The sequence below is a fragment of the Oratosquilla oratoria genome, chromosome 7, assembly GCF_046742065.1.
Source record: "Oratosquilla oratoria isolate Oo_2021 chromosome 7, ASM4674206v1, whole genome shotgun sequence".
Classification (NCBI taxonomy): Eukaryota; Metazoa; Arthropoda; class Malacostraca; order Stomatopoda; family Squillidae; genus Oratosquilla; species Oratosquilla oratoria.
The window spans coordinates 62,635,163-62,657,129 of NC_134783.1; the positions used below are offsets into that span (position 1 = coordinate 62,635,163).

At 36.4% G+C, this 21,967-nt stretch overlaps 1 protein-coding gene across 12 annotated transcripts in view; it reads right to left on the bottom strand.

Moving 5' to 3' along the window:
• Positions 1–21,967, bottom strand: part of LOC143027184 (popeye domain-containing protein 3-like) — a 404,351-nt gene that overhangs the window by 138,801 nt on the left and 243,583 nt on the right. Inside the window, exon 9 of one of the 12 annotated variants that reach the window (XM_076188346.1) lies at positions 725–835. The exons of the other annotated variants lie outside the window; for them this stretch is intronic. Within the exon in view, the coding sequence (XP_076044461.1) occupies positions 830–835 (6 nt within the window). The 3' untranslated portion in view covers positions 725–829. Of the gene's footprint in view, positions 1–724; positions 836–21,967 lie in introns of those variants that run through there. 12 annotated transcript variants of the gene reach the window in all.

Here is a 21,967-nt window from a genome sequence, read left to right on the forward strand (position 1 = left end):
ATATGGGTTCCTACAGGCATTGCACAAGAAAAAAACAATATATCGCTTGTTTGCAAAAACGTCGTCATAACTCAAAATATCAAATTTTTCGGGAGAGGCATTTTAAAGTTTCAAAATGCTCTCAATATTATAAAAAGCCCTCAAACACCATAGGTGGAACATTTTTTGGAGCATCAAATATGCCTCTAAAGTTTATAGAAGTTGAAACAATCATAATCTTTACTAAGTCTAAAATATTTGTTGGAACAAGTTGGAACATGTAAGGTTATGTCGTTGGGACATTTAGCACTCCCTAGCGGTCAATTTTTGAGCTACAGATATGACACTGTTACCAAAAAAATCCGTGTTTGAAGATGAATATGTCTGTATAGATAACTCAAAAATTCAGTTTTTTGAGTTATGACGACGTTTTCGCAAACAAGCGATATATATATACATATATATATATATATATATATATATATATGTATATATTTTTTTTTTCATAAGAAACAATGGATAATAGGGGGAATGAGGTTTTGGCCCAAAAAACTTCCATTTTTTTTAACAAAAAATACATTTGACTAATAAAATGAAGATGTTCTAAAAATGTATTATTCTAAACCTATATGTAACACTAAGGTGTGAATTATGTATAAAGCAGCCATTAACACTTAACACAATGCTCCCTCATTTCTCACAGTCCCTCACAGATACTCACTACACTGGCTGAGACTGTAAACACACGAGAGAGGGCTGTAAACATTGAACTGGAAACGGGAGTGGCCACCTGTCAGCAGGCAGCGGAACTACACATCTGGTGCACTTTTTGAAATGCAGTTCGGGCACATCACATCTTAGAGAACAGATCGCACAATTTTAATTATAATATTTTTAATGTTGCATGTTAGTGAATTCGCACATAAAGAAATCGCACAAACAAGACATATCTGTATATATATATATATATATGATATTTATATATATATACATATATACACACTTATGTATATATATATACACACATGTATATATATATACATATATATAATGTATAGAGATGATGCTGTGATGCATGAGATGGAGTGGGTGGGGTATGGGGGGGTGAGGGAGTGTGTATGTACCTAGTTGTATTTTACGAGAAGGAGAGCTAGGCTCGTGGTGTCCCATCTTCATATCTTGTTTTATCTACACTGTTTTTAAATTTGCGTATCATTTTTGCACACACCACATTCTAATCTAACTTGTTCCAAATGTCTATTACCCTGTGGGGAAAGCTGTTCTTTTTCAGGTCTCTTCTATAACTGTCTTTCATGATTTTCTTTCCGTGTCCTCCTGTATTTCTACTGTCCCATTTTATTAGTTCCTCTCTATCAATAGTTTCTATGCCTTTCATGATTCTATTGTTATCAAGTCTCCTCTCTCTCTTCTTTGCTCTAATGTCTGTAGCTCAAGTTTTGCTAGTCTCTCTTGAAATGATAGTTCTGAGAGTGTGGGTGCCACTTTCGTAATTGCTCTTTGTATTCTTTCAAGTTTTATTATACATTTTTTGTACTTGGTGATGTCATTGCTGCCTACTCCAATCTTGGTCTTATCAAAGTACAGACGCTCCTCAACTTACGTTTTAGTTAGGTTCCGAACGACCGAACGTAACGTGAAAATGAACGTAAGTTGTTACTGTACTATACATCCATAAATTCTATTACCGTATCTTATAAAACACCCCTAAATCATTAATTATAAACATAACATTGTAAAATAATAACATTAATTTCAAATAAATTAAATTCAAGCAACATAAATTGAGATGGTGGAGGAGAAGGATGAGGAGGAGGAGGCAAGGCACTTTCAGTCTGTCGTTTGTGCTGACATTTTCTCATTACTTATTGAATGGAGTATATGTATATATACATATATATATATATATATATATATATATATATATATATATATATAAATACATATATATATATATATATATATATATATATACTTATATTTATATATATAAATATATATATACATAATATATATATATATATATATAGATATATATATATATATATCTATATATATATATACTGTATACATGTATATATATACACACACACATATATACAAATTCTAGAAGATACAAGGCATTCATTAAATGAGATACTAATGGGCGGAGGTAACCTGGTAATTAGGGGGCCCTTTAATTGCAGAGAAATTTGTTGGGAGGACATGACAGAAAAAGGTGGAGAAGACTTGTGGGGTAATGTATTACTGGACATGGCCATGGAATATACAATGACTCAGTGGGTCAGTGAAAACACCAGATACAGAAATAATGAGGAGCCATCAAGACTAGATTTAATATTTACAAGAGAACCTGAAATTGTGGATAGAATCCAATATGAGACACCAGTTGGAAGGAGTGACCATATACTCATTGAGACTGAACTAAAGGAAGAAATATACATGGAGAGAAATGAAAAGCATAGGAAAGGAAGATTGATGTACAACAAAACAGACTTTGGAAAACTAAAAAAATTCCTTCAGAATAAAAATTGGGAAAATGTTTACATGGAAGAGACAAAAGTGGAAGAGAAATGGGATATCTTGATGGATAATTACAATGAATAGGGACATACCAAGACAGAAGCTAGAGTGTACATTAAATGCTGGTTCAACAAAAGATGCAGTGAGGCAAAAGACAGAAGAAACAGAGCTTGGAAAAGGTGGAGAAAAGATAAAAACCTGAAAAATGGCAAGTATATATAAACTATAGCTATGAGTATGTAAAAGTGCAAAGAGAGGAAAAATAGAACCATGAAAAGGACATTATACCTAAATACAAAGAGCAACCCAAGCTATTCTATTGATACATGAACAGTAAACTTAAAAATAAACAGGAAATGGTGAAACTACGCCAAGAAAATATAGAATACACAGAAGAATTAGAAGTGACCGAAGTCATGAATAATCACATCAAGTCTGTTTTCACTAGCGAGAAAGCACAATATTGGGATAAAGGAAATGAAAGGTGATCTCCCCCCATGAGTGAGATAATAATAACACAAAAAGAAATAATGGAACATCTATCAAACCTTGACATCATGAAATCACATGGCCCAGATGGCATTGCAAATTGGATTCTAAAAGAATGCAAAGAAGAACAAATGGACAAAATACATAATAAGTTGCTCACTTAAAGGAGGAAAAATACCAAGAGACTGGAAAAATGCTAACATTGTACCAATATATAGAGGAAGAAACAAGGAAGAACTATAGACTGGTCTTACTAACAAGAACTATAGCCAAAATTTGTGAGAAAATCATCAAGAATTGATGGGTAAAACACCTGGAAGAAAATAATATAATAATCCTGAGACAATTTGGATTCAGAGAAGGATGAATAAGTACCACAAACTTAATATGTTTTTACTCAAGATTAATAGATATAGTGCAAGAAAGGAATGGATGGGCTGATTGTGCCTTCCTGGACTTACAAAAAGCTTTTGACAAGGTACTAGACAAAAAATTATTAAAAAAAAAACTGGAACATATACAGTAGGAGGGATACAAGGTAACCTACTAAAATGGATGTAGGACTTCCTGATTGGTAGAAAGATGAAAGTAGTGCTCAGAGAAAAATAATCAGGTTGGAAAGATGTGATCTGTATTGGCTCCAATAATGTTTGCTATTTATGTGAATGACATGGATGATGATGTGCAATGTTACATGAGCTTCTTTGTAGACCATGCTAAATTGTTAAGGAAAGTAAAAACTGAAAAGGATTGTAAATCACTGCAGGAAGACCTGAATAAGGTATGGAACTGGAGTCAGAAATGGGAGGTGGACTTCAATATTAAGAAGCATAGTGTAGCATTACGGATTTTGGAAAAAGTAAAAATAGAATATCAGGACAATATAAAATTGGAACTAAGGAGGTAAAGAAAGTGGTATCCGAAAAAGTTTTGGGCATAATCATCTCAAAGGACTTGTCCTATGATAAACAGATGAAATTGTTGGAGAATTGTATAACTTTCTAAGTGGCATTTGCATATTAGGATGAAGAAATGATTAAAAAAATATTGGTCACACTGACAAGGCCCAGACTAGAATATGTGGCGACATTGTGGTCACCCAGTACCAAAAAGGATATAAAGAAAATAGAAAGAATCCAGAGAGCAGCCACAAAAATGGCCCCTGCACTTGCAAACTTGTCACATGAGGAGAGACTAGCTAAACTGGAGTTACCGACTCTAGAGCAAAGAAGAGAGGCGACCTACTGACCATCTACAGAATCATGAAGGGCACATAAATACTTGATAGAGAGAACTTGTTAAACTGGGCCAAGAGAAACACAAGAGGACATGGAAAGAAAATAAAAGAACATAGTTATAGAAGAGATTTGAAGAAAAACAGTTTTCCACATAGAGTGGTGGAATCTTGGAACAAACTGGATGAAAAAATAGTGTGCACAAAAACCATTCATGAGTTTAAGAGCAAACTAGACACTGTGAGATACAAAGGTGGGAGACCACGAGTGTAGCTCCCCTTCCCGTAAAATACAACTAGGTAAATATATATATACATATACACATAAATGTATATACATATATATATATATATATATATATATATATGCAAGTAAAAATTGACAAATATAGAGGCGAGGTGGCAAAATGAAAGGTTAAGGCTAGAGTAGCGAGTTTATTCAGAACCAGACGTTTCGACCTCTAGGATTTTCCTCAGTGGACTGAAAACAGGAGAAGAATCAAAATCTGTCAACAGCTTTCATTATGATCTGACGACCCTGCATGACTTCACCCGTCTCATTTTTTCACACTCGCCAACCTTTAGCTGTGCAGACATCTGAGACCAGGATATAAACCCCCCACAAGAATTAGTGGTGTTTTTGGTGGCAATGTATGCCGCCTCCAAAGCTTTCTTCCTCTTTTTTCCCAGTTTCCTTTGTAATATGTGGGCTTCTTTCCAATTCAGCAGATGATCTTCGTTGATGTGAACTACTAGCGCATCTGATGTTATGTGTAATATATGGGCTTATTTCCAATTCGGCAGATGATCTTCTTTGTCGATGTGAGCTACTATTGCATTTGATGTTCTGTGGTACCTCACATCCCTCTTGTGTTCTTCAAGTCTTTTGTCCAGGCTGCATCCTGTCTCACTGATGTAGGCCTTCTCACAACCTGCACAAGGAATTTTATATACAACACTTATATTTTCTTGTGAATTTTCTTTTTTCTTTGTAAGCTCACCAATTTTCTTTCCTGCTGAAGTAACTAAGTTTAATCTGGTGTTTTTTAAGAAGTTACTAACTATTGGTGCATATTTTGAGTTAGGGTGTGAAATGACTATTCTGTTGGTGTTGTTGTCTGTAAGTGTTGTGTTCCTTTCCATAATTTTGATGGCTTTGTGTTTCAATTTTTTTAAGGAAGTCTAAAGGATATACTAATTGCTGGAAAGATTTAAAGATATGGTTAAATTCATCCTGTACAAATTCTTTACTATATATCCTTAGGGCTCTTAACATGAATCCAATGATTAATCCAGATTTGATTTTTGTATTGTAGACTGAATAAAAATGAATGTAATCTTCTTTGTTGGTTTTCTATACACTATCATTTTATTTCGTTACCTGTTTTCATCACTGCAATATCCAAAAAAAGGAACTTCATCATTTATTTCCTCTTTTAGTGTAAACTGTATTTTTCACTCTACGTTATTCAATTGGGTTAATTTCCGTTTCAAATTAACGAACTCTGGTACCACTACTAGAATATCATCCACATACTGCCACCAATGTGTATCTTTGCCCATGAGTTTGATGTAGCTTGTACTTTCCAATTCTTCTAAATATAGACATGCTACTACTGAACTAAGGGGAGACCCCATGGCTAATCCACTATGCTGAAAATATTCTATGCCATTGAACATGAAATTGATTCATAGAGAAACCAAATTGATGAAATCTCTTTTCGTCACTGGCAGCTCATTCTCACTCAGTTCTCTTACAACTTTTTTAACTGCATTTAATGCTTCTTTTATGGGTACATTTGTAAACAAGGCTTGACCATCAAAGCTGGCTAGTTTTTTGGCAGTTAAATCCATACCTCTAAGTCTACTTAATAAATCAGATGAGTTCTTAAGATGTGCATCACTGATGGTACCTAATATTTTTGTAAACGATTTTGCTACTACTCTGACAAGTCTATGTGGAGGTGATCCTATTCCCGATGTTATAGGTCTCATGGGTATGTTTTGTTTGTGTGTTAGGTAGGCCTCTCATATGTGTGGGTAGTGGTGTTTCTTCTAATAAGCTTACTAATTTCTTACCTCTCTTAGTTTTGTCTAAGATGCACCTCAATGCCTTATAAATTCCATTGCCTTTTCTTTTGCAAATCCACTATTTTATTTTCTATACATATTCTCATCTTCGAGCAGATCTAATATTTTCCTGTCATAATCAGTTTTATTCATAATGACAATTCCTCCATCTTTGTCTGCTTGTGTGATCACTAGGTCCTTATCTTCTCCCAGGTTTTCAAGGGCTGATATATATCTTTTTGGTAAAGCACTGGGATACTGGTCTGCTGCTCCTAGGCAACATGTTATTTCACCTTGAATAAAATCTTTTTCTGTGTCTTCGTCTGTCCATTTGTAATTACGGAACACCTATTCCATATAGTTATACTTTTTAATACCTGTATCAAATTTCCAGGTGCCGAGATAGGAGGGAGGGAGGAGGGTGGAGGGGAGTGGAATATATGGGAAATGAAATGGGTGGGAGTGATTTCTATGCCTTTTTCTTTTTGGCTACCCCCCATGTAAGGGGGAAAACGTCTTTGGTATATGTATGTACACTCCTCCCTCGATTTAAGAATGCTCCATATACGAATTTTTGCTATAACAAACAAAAAAAAATTGTCCCAAAAATCGAAATACGAACTAAAAATTTGCCATAAATAAAATCCTGTAGAAAAAATTACATTAAGAAGAATTATTTTTACATAAATAAAAAAAAAAAAAAAAAAAACTGCCATATCTCCAGGTAAAAAAAAAAGAAAAAAAAATGAAAATAGATAAAAAAAAAAAAAAGTGAAAATAGATACGTACATTTGTTATTATTTTCAAAACAATGCCGTGTACTGCTCGGTCTACTCACTCGGTCTCGGTTAATCGTGGATTATTAGCATTATTTCAAGTGACATTATGCCTCCTAAGCGTCCTGGAAGCCCTATTAATCACTTCCATACGGTGACGCCTACGTAGGTGGCATGAGAAGCAAGTGGGTACGCGATGATGCCGACATCGGCATCTTGACTATATTTATTGTAGTCATACCTACGTAACCTCTATTCTCTCTAAACTGGCTTCATCATATTTTCTATGGTTATCAAAATTCACGGGTGAAAGAGAACGAACGATTGAGCACCGACTTAATTTTTTATAATGCGATTATTATGACACAACATTGCACGTCGGGTAGCTAATGCTGCCAGACGTGCGATGTACCCCGGAGTGAAGAGGTTAAAGATGGTGACAAGCCTAAGAGGGCTAGGAAAGCAATATCTCTAGATACTAAGTTGTCTGTGCTAAAGAAAAGTGACGAAGGAATGAGAGTGAAGGACATCGCAAATTTGTTTGGCTTGGCTGCTCGATTTAAGTATATTCAATATACGAACGTTTTTTCAAGAATGTAACTAGTTCGTAAATAGAGGGAGGAGTGTATCAAATTTCAAATCAAGAAAAAGAGCCTCTTTTTCTGTTAGACAACCGTTTACTTGAAAAATTGTTCACTATTCTTGGTTTATCCGCATTCTTCCATTCGCTTTCATCACACAGTTTTTCTTACTTTCTTTAGAATCTGTTGCCCTGGGTTTCAGTAAAATGAGCCAATTCTTTGTGTTGTCAACGTGAAAGGCAAAAGTGATGACACTGCTCTTTTAATTCCACAATTTTGAATGACAAAACCTCAGATGCTTCTTCGATGTGTATTCACGCTCTTTCACTAAAAGGAACTAATTTACTTTGTAGTTGCTTTAAGGCAGATTTGGGAAGTACCTGTTCTTCGATGCATCTTCTCGGGAATTTAAGCTGAGTCATCCACTTTGATATCTTCTTTCTGTGAAAAAACTCCTTCACTTCTAAGCCTTGCATATTGCCACCTCCTGACAAATGTAAGAAGATATATAAGTGCATTACTCAGCTTAAATTCCTAAGATGATGCATCGAACAACAGGTACTTCCAAAATCTGCCCCAAAGCAATGCCAAGTAAATTAGTTCCTTTTAGTGAAAGTGTGTGAATACACATCGAAGAAGTGTGTAAAGTTCTGTCATTTAAAATTGTTGAATTAAAAGAGCAGTGTCGTCCCTTTTGCTTTTCACATCAACAGAAATTTACTGTTTACTTGAAAGATGTGAGATACCACAACATCAAATGCACTAGTAGTTCACATTGACGAAGATCATCTGCTGAAATGGTAAGAAGCCCACATATTACACAGGAAGCTAGGAAAGAAGAGGAAAGCTTTGGAAGTAGTATACATTGCCACTGAAAACACCACTAATTCTCATGCGGGATTTATGTTCTGGTCTCAAACGTCCACACAGCTGGCGGTTGGCGAGTGTGAAAAAATGAGACTGGAGCGAGGTCATGCAGGGTCGTCAGATCATAATGAAAGCTGTTGACAGATTTTTATTCTTCTCCTGTTTTCAGTCCACTGAGGAAGACCCTAGATGTTGAAAAGACTGGTTCTGAATAAACTCACTACTCTAGCCTTAACTTTTCATTTTGCCACCTCACCTCTAATATATATATATATATATATATATATATATATATATATATATATATATATATATATATATATATATATATATATATATATATATATACACACACAATGTGTGTATGTATATATATATAAATTATATATACATCCTTTTGAGGGGGAACTGGCTCTTCTCTAAGGCTACCTCCCTTGTAAGGGGTGAAAAAAGCCATTGGTATATGTATGTATATAATTCTGGATGAAATCAGCAGTGGTAGTGGGTTTCATAATTTTGAGCTTGGTATTTCTTATTTTAAGAAATATTTTTCTGTTGGCAGCAAAAATTGAATATTCATTCAGTCATTGAAAGGATAAAGATATCTACATTTGAGTATTGACTAGTTTTATCTAATGAAAGTATCAGGCTGAGATCTGTTGATGTTTCCACATAAAATCTTGAATATTTGAATTGTTAATGAGACTGCTAATGTGTAGGTGGGCTCTTTCAGCAAAGTGTTTGAACAGAAATTAGTAGCCAAGTATTCATGGGCAGGATTTTATGGCTCAGACATGAATAAGCTTACAGTTGACTTTGGCGCTGATTGACTTTTACAATGGTGACTGGTTCTTGTCTCTAATATTTTAATGGGGCATATATTTACTACTTTACACAAATAGTTATAGGCATAGTTGGTGCTGGGTTGGTTGTGCCTATCTCAACTTATACTTGACTAGGAATTGAAGAAACAGCTAGCACAGCTGTCACACAATCAGGCACTAAACAGTTTCTACCTTGACCAGAGTGAGACAAAGAAGTTTGAATTATTCAAAGGTTGGCCTATTAGCATTCTACATAAGAGTATTGCTGCAATGGTAAACTACTTTTTCTCCTGGTGAGAGAACAAACTGATAGAGAAAGAACCTCTTGAAGTGGGAAAATTCCCTAAAAGTGGTAAACCAACTGACAGGTTTTATTTTTCTCCAGGAGGTGGGAGGGGAGCAGGTGGGTGGTCTTCACCCTGTCTGAGGCTTTGGTGACAATGACAGCCTTGGCAATGGCTGTTTCACAACAGAAAAATTGATCATCGCTGCTTCATACCATATCACCACCTATGGGAGAGGAAAGGAGCTTCTTCTCTCTACATGAGAGAAATGTAAGTAAGGGATATGGGATTCAAGGATATGTAAACAAAGCTAAATATGAAAATCAAAGTAAGGCTTATAGCACTGAGACATTGGAGTTCAATGAATATCTACAAAGTAACAAGCACCAGTTTCACTACACTGGATATGCCAGGGGTGCTTAGCCTCTGGTGTCCCCCAGAAGAAGGGGGTGCAATGCACCTCTGCAAGGACCAAATATAAAATGTTAAAATGGTCTATCTTATCTATCTCTCATACATTTTTTCTTTGAAGGAGAGTTGATGTCTTCTTTTGCAACCCTTTTTGGAGACATTATTATTATCATTATTCCCATTACTTCTTTTTTTTTTTTTTTTTTTTTTTTTTTTTTTTTTTTTTTTTTTTTTTTTTTTTTTTTTTTTTTTTTTTTTTTTTTTTTTTTTTTTTTTTTTTTTTTTTTTTTTTTAGAAAGTACTTTCCTAAACCTTCCAATTATCTTTTATAAGATTGTATTCTTCTGCAAACCTTTTTGGATAATTTTTTTAAGCATTATCTTATCCAGTAGTTAATTTTTTTTCCAATTCTTTTAATTCCTTTTTTATTTCTTCTTTTTCTTGGAAAGTTCTTTCCCAAACCTGAGACTCATGCCCAAAAATTATTCCTCTTTATTTGAAGTGCATTGCTTTCAGGAGTACCTCCTGTTGTGAGGTACCTGCAAAAATGCCACCATCAGCTTTCTGCCGGGTTCTGGAAAGTACTGCTTGGGGCAATGATGTCATTTACCCATGTCAGCTATTTCCTGGGTTCTGGGTGGAGCAATAACATCATCACTGGAAATTAGTTTTTGAGGGTATATAGGAATAGCTTCAAGGTTGTCTATGTAGGATTATTATATCCAGAAATCCAGCAATTGCCACCAGCCAGACCTAGCCTTCACACAGTATACCTGGTTCAGTTAAAGGACAAAGTTTTAGCTCACATCCTAGGATGTATTTACCTAGTTGTATTTTGTGGGAAGGGGAGCTACGCTCGTGGACTCCCGCCTTTGTATCTTGCAGTTTGCTCTTAAACTCATGGTTTCTGCGCACACTATCTTTTTCATCCAGTTTGTTCCAAGTGTCCACCACTCTATGTGGAAAACTGTTTTTCTTCAAATCTCTTCTATAACTATGCTTTTTTATTTTCTTTCCATGTCCTCTTGTGTTTCTCTTGTCCCAGTTTAACAAGTTCTCTATATCGAGTATCTATGTGCCCTTCATGATTCTGTAGATGTTCAATAGGTCACCTCTCTCTCTTCTTTGCTCCAGAGTTGGTAACATCAGTTTAGCCAGTCTCTCCTCAAATGACAAGTTTGCAAGTGCAGGGGCCATTTTTGTGGCTGCCCTCTGGATTCTTTCTATTTTCTTTATATCCTTTTTGGTACTGGGTGACCACAATGTTGCCGTATCTTCTAGTCTGGGCCTTGTCAGTGTGACCAATATTTTTTTTTAATCATTTCTTCATCCAAATATGCAAATGCCACTTTTATTGATCTTAGCAAGTTATACGATTCTCCAACAATTTTGTTTATCTGTTTATTATAGAACAAGTCGTTTGAAATAATTACGCCCACATTTTTTTTGGACCCCACTTACTTTACCCTCTTAATTTCAATCTTATATTGTCCTGATATTCTATTTTTACTTTTTCCAAACTCCATTATGCTACACTTCTTAATATTGAAGTCCACCTCCCATTTCTGACTCCAGTTCCATACCTTATTCAGATCTTCCTGTAATGATTCACAATCCTCTTCAGTTTTTACATTCCTTAACAGTTTGGTGTCGTCTGCAAAGAAGCTCATGTAACACTGCACATCATCATCCATGTCATTCACATAAATAGCAAACATTGTTGGAGCCAATACAGATCCTTGCAGTACTCCACTGATCACCTCTTTCCAACCTGAATATTTTTCCCTGAGCACTACTCTCATATTTCTACCAATCAGGAAGTCCTACATCCATTTTAGTAGGTTCCCTTGTATCCCTCCTATATGTTCCAGCTTTTTTTTAATCATTTTTTGTATGGTACTAGTACTTTTTCAAGGTCTTTTTGTAAGTCCAGGAATGCACAATCAGCCCATCCATTCCTTTCTTGCACTATGTCTATTAATCTTGAGTAGAAACATATTAAGTTTGTGGTACATGATCTTCCTTGTCTGAACCCAAATTGTCTTGGGTTTATTATATTGTTGTCTTCCAGGTGCTTTACCCATCAATTCTTGATGATTTTCTCACAAATTCTGGCTATAGTACTTGTTAGTGAGACTGGCCTGCAGTTAGTTGGTTCTTCCTTGTTTTCTCCTTTATATATTGGTACAATGTTAGCATTTTTCCAGTCTTTTGGTATTTTTCCTTTAAGTGAGCAACTTATTATGTATTTTGTCTGTTAGTTCTTCTTTGCATTCTTTTAGAATCCAATTTGCATTTCCATCCGGGCCATGTGATTTCCAGATGTCAAGGTTTGATAGATGTTCCAATATTTCTTTTTGTGTTATTGTTATCTCACTCATGGGGGATATCGCCTTTCATTACCTTCATCCCAATATTGTGCTTTCTCTCTAGTGAAGACAGATTTAAAGTCATTATGACTTTGGCCATTTCTAATTCTTCTGTGTATTCTATATTTCCTTGGCATAGTTTCACCATTTCCTGTTTCTTTTTAAGTTTACCATTCACGTATAGATAGAATAGCTTGGGTTGCTCTATGCATTTATCTATAATATCCTTTTCATGGTTCCTTTTTTCCTCTCTTCTCACTTTAATATACTCATTTCTATAGTTTATATAAACTTACCATTTTCCTAGTTGTTTTTCTTTTCTCCTTCTTTTCCAAGCTCTGTCCCTTCTATCTTTGCCTCACTGCATCTTTTGTTGAACCAGCATATAATGTACACTCTAATTTTCTTATGTTTTTCTTTGTGCTGGGTACCCACAATGTTGCGGAATATTCTAGTTTATGTCTTATCAGTGTAACCACCAGCATTTAATGTACACTCTCTCTAGCTTCTGTTTTGGTACATGCTTATTCACCTCTTCATTGTAATTATCCATCATGATATCCCATTTCTCTTCCATGTAAAATTTATCCCAGTTTGCATTCTGGAAGAATTTGTTAAGTTTTGCAAAGTCTGTTTTGTTGTACATCAATCTTCCTTTCCTATGTTTTTCATTTCTCTCCATGTATATTTCTTCCTTTAGTTCAGTCTCAATGAGCCACCAATCAAAAGAGAGTACCTGATATATGCATATATATATATATATATATATATATATATATATATATATATATATATGCATTTACCCACTTGTATTTTACGGGATGAAAGCTATGCTCATAGCGACCCATTTTCGTATCTCTCCGAATCCAGATTTGACAGTGTAGGTGCCATTTTTGTCACTGCTCTTTGGATTCTTTCTAATTTTCTTATGTTCTTCTTTGTGCTGGGTACCCACAATGTTGCGGAATATTCTAGTTTAGGCTTTATCAGTGTAACCACCAGCATTTAATGTACACTCTCTCTAGCTTCTGTTTTGGTACGTGCTTATTCACCCCTTCATTGTAATTATCCATCAAGATATCCCATTTCTCTTCCACTTTTGTCTCTTCCATGTAAAATTGATCCCAGTTTGCATTCTGGAAGAATTTCTTTAGTTTTGCAAAGTCCATTTTGTTGTACATCAATTTTCCTTTCCTATGATTTTCATTTCTCTCCATGTACATTTCTTCCTTTAGTTCAGTCTCAATGAGCCACCAATCAAAAGAGAGTACCAGATATATGTATATATATAAATATATATGTATTTACCTAATTGTATTTTACGGTAGGGGAGCTATGCTCATAGTGACCCATTTTCATATCTCTCCGCATCAAGTTTATTCTTATAATCATGTATAGTTTTGGCATTCACTGTTTCTCCATTCAGTTTATTCCAGACATCAATCACTCTATGTGTGAAGCTATTCTTTTTCAGGTCTCTTCTATAAGTGTCCTTCTTTAGTTTCTTTTCATGTCCTCTTGTTTCTCTTCTGTCCCACTTATAAGTCATCTCTATCAAGAATTTTAATCCCTTTCATAATTCTGTAAATGGTCAATAAATCACCTCTTTCTCTTCTCTGTTCCTGTGTTGACAGATGTAATTTCTCTAATCTTTGTTCATGTCAGATTTGACAGTGTAGGTGCCATTTTTGTCACTGCTCTTTGGATTCTTTCTAATTTTCTTATGTTCTTCTTTGTGCTGGGTGCCCACAATGTTGCGGCATATTCTAGTTTAGGTCTAATCAGCATAACCAGTATTTTTTTAACCATCTCATCTATGTTGTCGAAGGCCACTTTCATTGATCTTAGTAAATTAAAAGTATCTCCAAATAATTTATTGACATGTTTATCAGGTGTCAAGTCACTTGAGATGATTACTCTTAGGTCTTCTGAATTTACTTTTTTAACTTGTTTCCAATTTTGTATTACCCGATACTCTATTTTTGCTTTTTCCAAATTCCAATATGCTACATTTCTTGATGTTGAAGTTCATCTCACATTTCTGACTCCATTCCCATATTTTGTCTAGGTCTTCTTGTAGCGATCTACAATCTTCTTCCGTTTTTACTCTCGAGTAATTTGGCATCATCAGCAAAGAAGTTCATGTAACAATTTACTCCCTCATCCATATCGTTTATATATATGGCAAACATTAAAGAAGCCAATACAGAGCCTTGTGGGATGCCACTTTTCACATCTTCCCAGTTCAAATTTTTATCTCTAAGTACCACTCTCATTTTTCTTCCAATTAAGAAGTCCTTCATTCATCCCAGCAGCTTACCTTGTATTCCTCCTATTATTCAAACTTTTCTTATCAATTTTTTATGTGGTACCTTATCAAATGCCTTCTGCAAATCCAAGAAAGCGCAATCTACCCAGCCATCTCTTTTTTGTATTATCTCAATTAATCTCGAGTAAAAGCAAATTAGGTTTATGGTACACGATCTTCCACTTCTAAAGCCAAATTGTTTAGGGTTTATTATTCTATTTTCTTCCAAGTGTTTGGTCTGTTTCTTTCTGATGACTTTTTCACATATTTTTGTAACTGTGCTTGTAAGGGATACTGGTCTGAAATTTGTAAGATCTTCCCTACTTCCTCCTTTGTATATTGGTACTATGATTGCATCTTTCCAATCTTGTGGTACCTTTCCTTCTTTGAGTGAGGAGTCTATTATCTTGTATAGTTTGTCTGTCAGTTCGTCTATGCACTCTTTCAGTATCCAATTTGCAATTCCATATGGTCCATGCAATTTCCTGATATCTAGGTTTTTTATTTGATCTCTTATTTCTTTTTGTGTTACCTTTATTTCTTTCATTTTGGGTGATCTTTCTTGTTTTCTATCTTCCTAAAATTGTGAGCTCAAAAATTGTAAAAACTGACTTGAAATGTCTGATCATGACTTCTGCCATTTCTGTATCATCTATATATTCTTTATCTCCTTCATGCAATTTCACTATTTCGTGTTTATCCTTTAGTTTTTCATTTATATATCTGTAAAAGAGTTTAGGTTGATCCTTACATTTGTCTATAATATCTTTTTCATAATTTCTTTTTTCTTTCCTGTGTATATTCACATATTCATTCCTAAGTTTTATATATGTTTGCCATTTGGATGTTTTTTTTTTCTTTCTTTTTTCCATTTTTTCCAGGCTTTGTCTCTTCTGTCTCTAGCCTCACTGCACCTTTTGTTATACCAACACTTTATATAAATCTCTTTTTTTTTTTTTTTTTTTTTTTTTTTTTTTTTTTGGTACATATTTGTCAATTCCTTCCTTGTACTTTTCTTTGAATATGTTCCATTTGTCTTCCATCTTTGTTTCCTCTTTAGAGAATTTGTCCCAGTTAGTGTTTTGGAATTTTTTTCTTAGTTTTTCAAAATCTGTTTTGTTGTATATCAATCTTCCTTCTCTATGCTTATCGTTCCTACCTACACTGTTCTGTTCTTTTAATTCCAACTCTATTAGTATATGGTCACTCTTTCCAATTGGTGTTTTGTATTCCATTTTGTTCACAATATCTGGTTTTGACAGTTCCTCATTGTTTCTATATCTAGTATTTTCCTTAACCCATTGTGTTAGGGTGTGTTCGATAGTCATATCTAGTAGAATGTTGCTCCAATGATCTTCTCCCTCTTTTGCTATGATTTCTTCCCAGATTATATCCTTTGCATTAAAATTGCCCATGACTATTGTTTCCATCCTCTTTTAGTACCTCACTTAGCACATTCATTGCGTCTTCCAGTAATTTAGAATGTTCGCTATCCAACCAAGCCTGTGTTTTTGGTGGCACATACACTGCTAGAAATTTTCTGCCTTTCTTCCTTTTGTTTACAATTTTGATCATAATTAATTCTACATTGCCTTGACCTTCATTATCTTTGTCACATTTAGACCCTTTTTGGTCAATATCATGACACCTCCTCCCTGCTTGTCTGTTCTATTTTTCACCCAGTGTTTGTATAGACCTTGTCCCACTATGCTTGTTGATATATTTCCTTTCAGTTTTTGTCTCCACAATTTCCATGATGTCAGGTTTTTCCATTTCTAGATAGTCATTTGGTTCACTGATTCCAGAGATCATGCCGTCAATATTTGTGTATGCCACTTTTAGTTTCATATCCTTCCTTTTTTTGGTTTAAGTTTCAATTTTTTTTATGTACCATTTTTTCAGTCTCAAGTCCAGCACTCTCCAAAAAAAAAAAATTATTTTCTGTCTCTGTTCCTTTCTCATTTCTGTCATTGACTTCAATTCTAAGAGCTTTGTCTTTCTCTTTTTCCTCATCACTCATTTCCTTTTGTATCCATATGTTTGAATTTCTCGCTGTTTGCCAATTTAACCACTTTTGATACTATCTCCTCAGCTATCATTTGAGTTAGTTTTATTATCAGTGGTCTATGATGTTTTTCCTTTGAATATTTGCCTATATTGTGGATTTCATCAATTTCCTTATTGAGATTTTGTCCTTCATCCTGTACCCTGTCTGGGGTATTGGCTGCATGTTATTGTGGCAGAGTAGCATGCAGTTGATACTTTAGGGCCTATATGGGGCGCCCCTATGGACCAGGGCCACACATAATTTTGTCTGTGATAGAGGAAAACTCTGTTCATAAAGAAATGATGACACTTTGATACAACAACTGTCCCTCCGTTATGCTGTTCCCCAACCCCTTGTTACTGTCCTGTACCATTTCTCTGAATATTAATTTCCTCTTTTTGCCTACCCTGTGGTGGGGGAAGAGAATGCTACCACCAAGTCTTTTTACTTGAGTCGTAAGAGGTGACAAAAAACAGGATGGGGGTGGGATTAGGAGTCCTACTACCTGTAGCCCCACAGGGGACATTCCTAAAAAAGTAAAGGCATAAGAGGGTCTGGGAGTTTTCCAACCAGTACCCCACGGTTTGGGTCTTTTAATGTGCATAGATGTGGTACTGATGAGAGTAAAAGGGAAGAGATAGGCAGTATGTTTGTGAGAAGAAAGATGGATGTGCTGGCTTTGAGTGAAACTAAAATGAAAGGGAAGGGTGAGTGTGAGTTTGGGAGTGTAGCTGGGAGGTACTCAGGAGTGAAGAGGGTACAAGGGAGAGAAGGGGTGGCTATACTAGTAAGTGAGGAGAAAGGTAAACATGTAGTGGAGTGGAAGGAGGTTTCTTCAAGGTTGATGTGGATGAGGGTGAAGCTGGGAAGTGAAATGAGGGTTTTTGTAGGTGTGTATGGGCCTGGTAGTGAGAAGAGCATAGAGGAAAGGGAGGCTTTTTGAGTAGATATAAATGAGTGCATAGAGGGATTAGGGAGAAATGTCAATGTAGTTGTATTGGAAGACCTTAATGCTAGGGTAGGAAATGAACCAATAGATGGAGTGATTGGGAAGTATGGAGTTCCAGGTAAAAATCGTAGTGGAGAATTGATGGTGGAGATGTGTCTTGAGAGTTTATGATAGCAAATACAGTGTTTAGGAAGAAAGTCAAGCATAAGTACATATGGGAGAGGGTGATGGACGGAAGGGTGGTAGATAGAGTGTTAATGGACTATATAGTGGTGATCAGGAGTATGGAAGGAAGAGTTAAGGATGTACATGTTTTAAGGGGAGAGAGTGGGAGAATATCAGATCAATTTCTGGTGGAAGGTAAATTGAGAGTGGAGAATAGGTGGAGAAAGAGGAAAAGGGCAGAAGGTAGGGAAGTACTTAGAATGAACTGCTTAAATGAGGAAAAAAAGGAGACTGAGTATAAGAAGTTGAGAGAGGAGTGGGAGAGAGTAAAGGATAGAGTAGAACTAGGAGTGGATGAGGAATAGGGATGGTTCAAGGAGGGAGTCATGAGGTGTGCAAAGATGGTGTGTGGAACAAGGAGGGCGGGAGGAAATAGAAGGAAAGGTAGTGAGTGGTGGGGTGAGGAAGCAAAGATGGGTGTAGAAGAGAAGAAGCAGGCATTCATAGATTGGCTACAAATTAGGATGAGGTAATCGTAAGCATAAGATAAAGGAAGCAAAGAGGAGAGCAGATGTGAAATGGGGTTAGAGTACAACAACAAAAATTAAAAGTAATAAAAAGATATTTTGGAAAGAAAGTAAAAGAGGAAGAGGAGGCGAATCAAGTAGAGAAGAAAAGGTGCAGATAGAGAGATGATAATGGAAGAGAAGGCAGTAAGGGGTTGGGCAGAGTATTTTAAGGAGGATACGGAGGGAAAGGTAGTTGCAGTGGGAAGCGCTAAGAAAATGAGAGTGATGTGTGAGGAAAATGGAAGAGAAATAGGGAAAGATGAAGTGAAAGCAGCTGTTAAGATGATGAGAGCAGATAAAGCACCTGGGTTGGATGGATGACATGCAGAATGTCTGAAGAAAGAAGGTACAGTTATGGTGGACTGGCTGGTGAGGTTATTTAATGTTTGGAGAGAGTAGAGTGCTGGAGTACTGGAGGAATGCCTGTATAGTTCCACTTTACAAGGGAAAGGGGGACAAGTGTGAGTGTAGTAGTTTCAGAGGGATCAGCTTGTTGAGTGTAGTTGGATAGGCTTATGGGAGGGTCTTGATTGAGAGGATTAGGAGAGGAACAGAGGGAGTAGTTGGTAAGGAACAGTGTGGTTTTAGGACAGGTAGGGGGTTGTGTAGATCAGATTTTTACAGTAAGACAGATATGTGAAAAAGCTATAGGAAAAGGTAAGGATGTTTTTTGGGCTTTTATGGATCTGGAAAAGGCTTATGACAGGGTAGACAGGAAGGTACTGTGGGAGGTACAGCAGATATATGGGATAGGAGGAAAGCTATTAAGAGTAGCCAAGAGTTTTTACAAGAGTAGTAGAGCTTGTGTTGGGATTAGAAATGGAGAGAGTGAATGGTTTGAGGTAAAGATGGGACTTTGTCAGGGATGTGTTATATTGCCCTGGCTGTTCAATCTATACATGGATGGGGTGGTGCGAGAGGTGAATGCAAGGGTAGTGGGTCAGGGGTTTGAGATGGTTTAAGAAAATGGAGAAAAGTGGGAGGTGAGCCAGTTGTTGTTTGCTGATGACACTGTGCTTGTAGCAGGATCAGAGGAGGTATTGAGAAAGTTAGTGACAGAGTTTGAGGTGTGTGATAGAAGGAAGTTGAAGATAAGTGTGGGCAAAAGTAAGGTGGTGAGATGTACAAGGGGAGGAGAGTGACAGCAGTCTGGAAGTGAGCATTAAGGGTGAGAGACTGGAGAAAGTGGATAGTTTTAGATACTTGGGTGCGAATGTGACAGGAAAGGGAGGAGTGGGGGTGGAGGTAGAATGTACATTGAGAGTAAATGCCTTGGTGGATTAAAAAGTGTAATGAGAAATAGACATCTGAGAATGGATTGATTGTGCCAACAGCACTGTGCGGGGCAGAAACATGGAACATAAGATAGGAAGAGAGGATTTTGAATGTGTTTGGGATGAAATGTCTGAGAAGTATGATAGGGGTAACTAGGCTAGAGTGAGAAATGAGGAGGTGAGGAGGAGAACAGGGATGGAAAGGGAGTTGGGAGATAGGGTTGATGAAAGAGTATTGGGATGGTTTGGACACATGGAAAGAATGAGTGAAGAAAGATTAGTAAAAGAGGTGTGGAAGGCAGAGGTGGAAAGAGTGAATATGAGGGGGCATCCTAGGATGAGATGGATGGATGGGGTGAAAAGGGTATTACAAAAGAGAGGAATATCTGTTGAGGAAGGATGGGAGAGGACAAAGATAGGGGTGAATGGAGAAGGGTTGTGTATGGATGATGCTGTGATGCATGAGGGGGAGTGGGTGGGGGATGGGGGGTGAGGAAGTATGTATGAGAAAAATTTTGACACAGCCCGAAGGGATTTCTCCCCGTCTTCTCCTTTTCTGCATGAGGGGACGGAGAGGGGCGTCTCTGATTTTATGAAGCGGCCTTGCTGTGGATGTGCTATGTCTTGCAACACTGCTTCTGACCCAAGGCAGTGGGCAGGATGCAGGGATGACCCGTCATCCAGGAGGTGCCAAGATAATGAGGGAAGGAGGAGGGTGGAGGGGAGTGGAATATGTAGGGAATGTAATGGGTGGGAATGATTTCTATGCCTTTTTCTTTTTGGGTACCCCATGTGTAAGGGGGAAAAAGCCTTTGGTATATGCATGTATTTCCTTCTTTTCCCTCTGGTTTCTATACATATCATGTTTTTCCTGGATACCATGGACCACAATGCTCTTACCTTTGTCAACTGTATCTCCCACCCAATTTTCCTTTTCTTTAATCACTTTCATGACTGTTTCTTTTGTATTTTCCTCCATCTGTTTTTGTACTATTTCACGAAAGGATATTTCTTTATTTTCCTGTTCTTGTTTCCATTGATTTTTTATTTCAGTGAGGTCTATTTCTTTGATTGACTCTTCCACCTTGCCAGTTACTGCTTGTAATTATTCTTTGACCTTTTTCAATTCATTTTTATTCTTGTCCTAATTTTTCATTCTTTCATTTTCTCTTTTTAGGGTTTCAATTTCGCTCTTTAGGTCGCCTAATTTTTTTATCATTTTCTCATTACTCTTTGGCAACGTAATCAATTCTCTAAGAACCACTCGGTAATCCAATTTCAAGTCTATGATTTCTTCCATTAAATCATTTACTTCATGATTCCTTAATGCATTACTATATCTAGTATCTCTATATTTAAGCTTTTGCCTATTTCACCTGGGTTTCTTTGAAACCCTGAAAAACTTTTATTTTCCTACCTTTGGTTTTTCCTTGGTGTGTCTATGACACAATGCCTTTTGGGGATGACACCTCTCAGACTTTCCACTATACTTACATCTAGTCCTCTCTTTGTTGGTTCATTTGTTATTCTTTCTTCTTTCTCTTTCTCCATTATGCCAAAACTATACCCACTTCAAGATATGGAAAACTTTACCAGTCACTTCGAGTACCATAGCTCATCGCGTACAATAACAACAATAGGTTTCCTTTGTTTTCGCCTATAAACCGCTAGATAGCCGTGCTCAACGCAGAACTTCCTTTCACTTCAGTGTTTGGAACGAGTGTGTCTTCTCTGTGATGGTTGCACCTAATCTTAATGCCTCCTTTCAGGGTTGCCAGATTCTGGTGTATTTACCTAGTTGTATTTTACAGGAAGGGGTGTGTGTGTGTATTTACCTAGTTGTATTTTGTGGGAAGGGGAGCTATGCGCATGGTGTCCCGCCTTTGTATCCCGCAGTGTCTAGTTTACTTTTAAACTCATGAAAGGTTTTTGTGCGTACTATTTCATTATCCAGTTTGTTCCAAGTGTCTACTACTCTATGTGGAAAACTGTTTTTCTTCCATTCTCTTCTGTAGCTATGTTTTTTTATTTTCTTTCCATGTCCTCTTGTGTTTCTTTTGTCCCAGTTTAGCAAGTCCTCTCTATCGAGTATCTCTGTGCCTTTCATGATTCTGTAGATGGTCAGTGGGTCACCTCTCTCTCTTCTTTGCTCCAGTGTCGGTAACTCCAGTTTAGCCAATCTCTCCTCATATGATAGGTTTGCAACTGCAGGTGCCATTTTTGTTGCTGC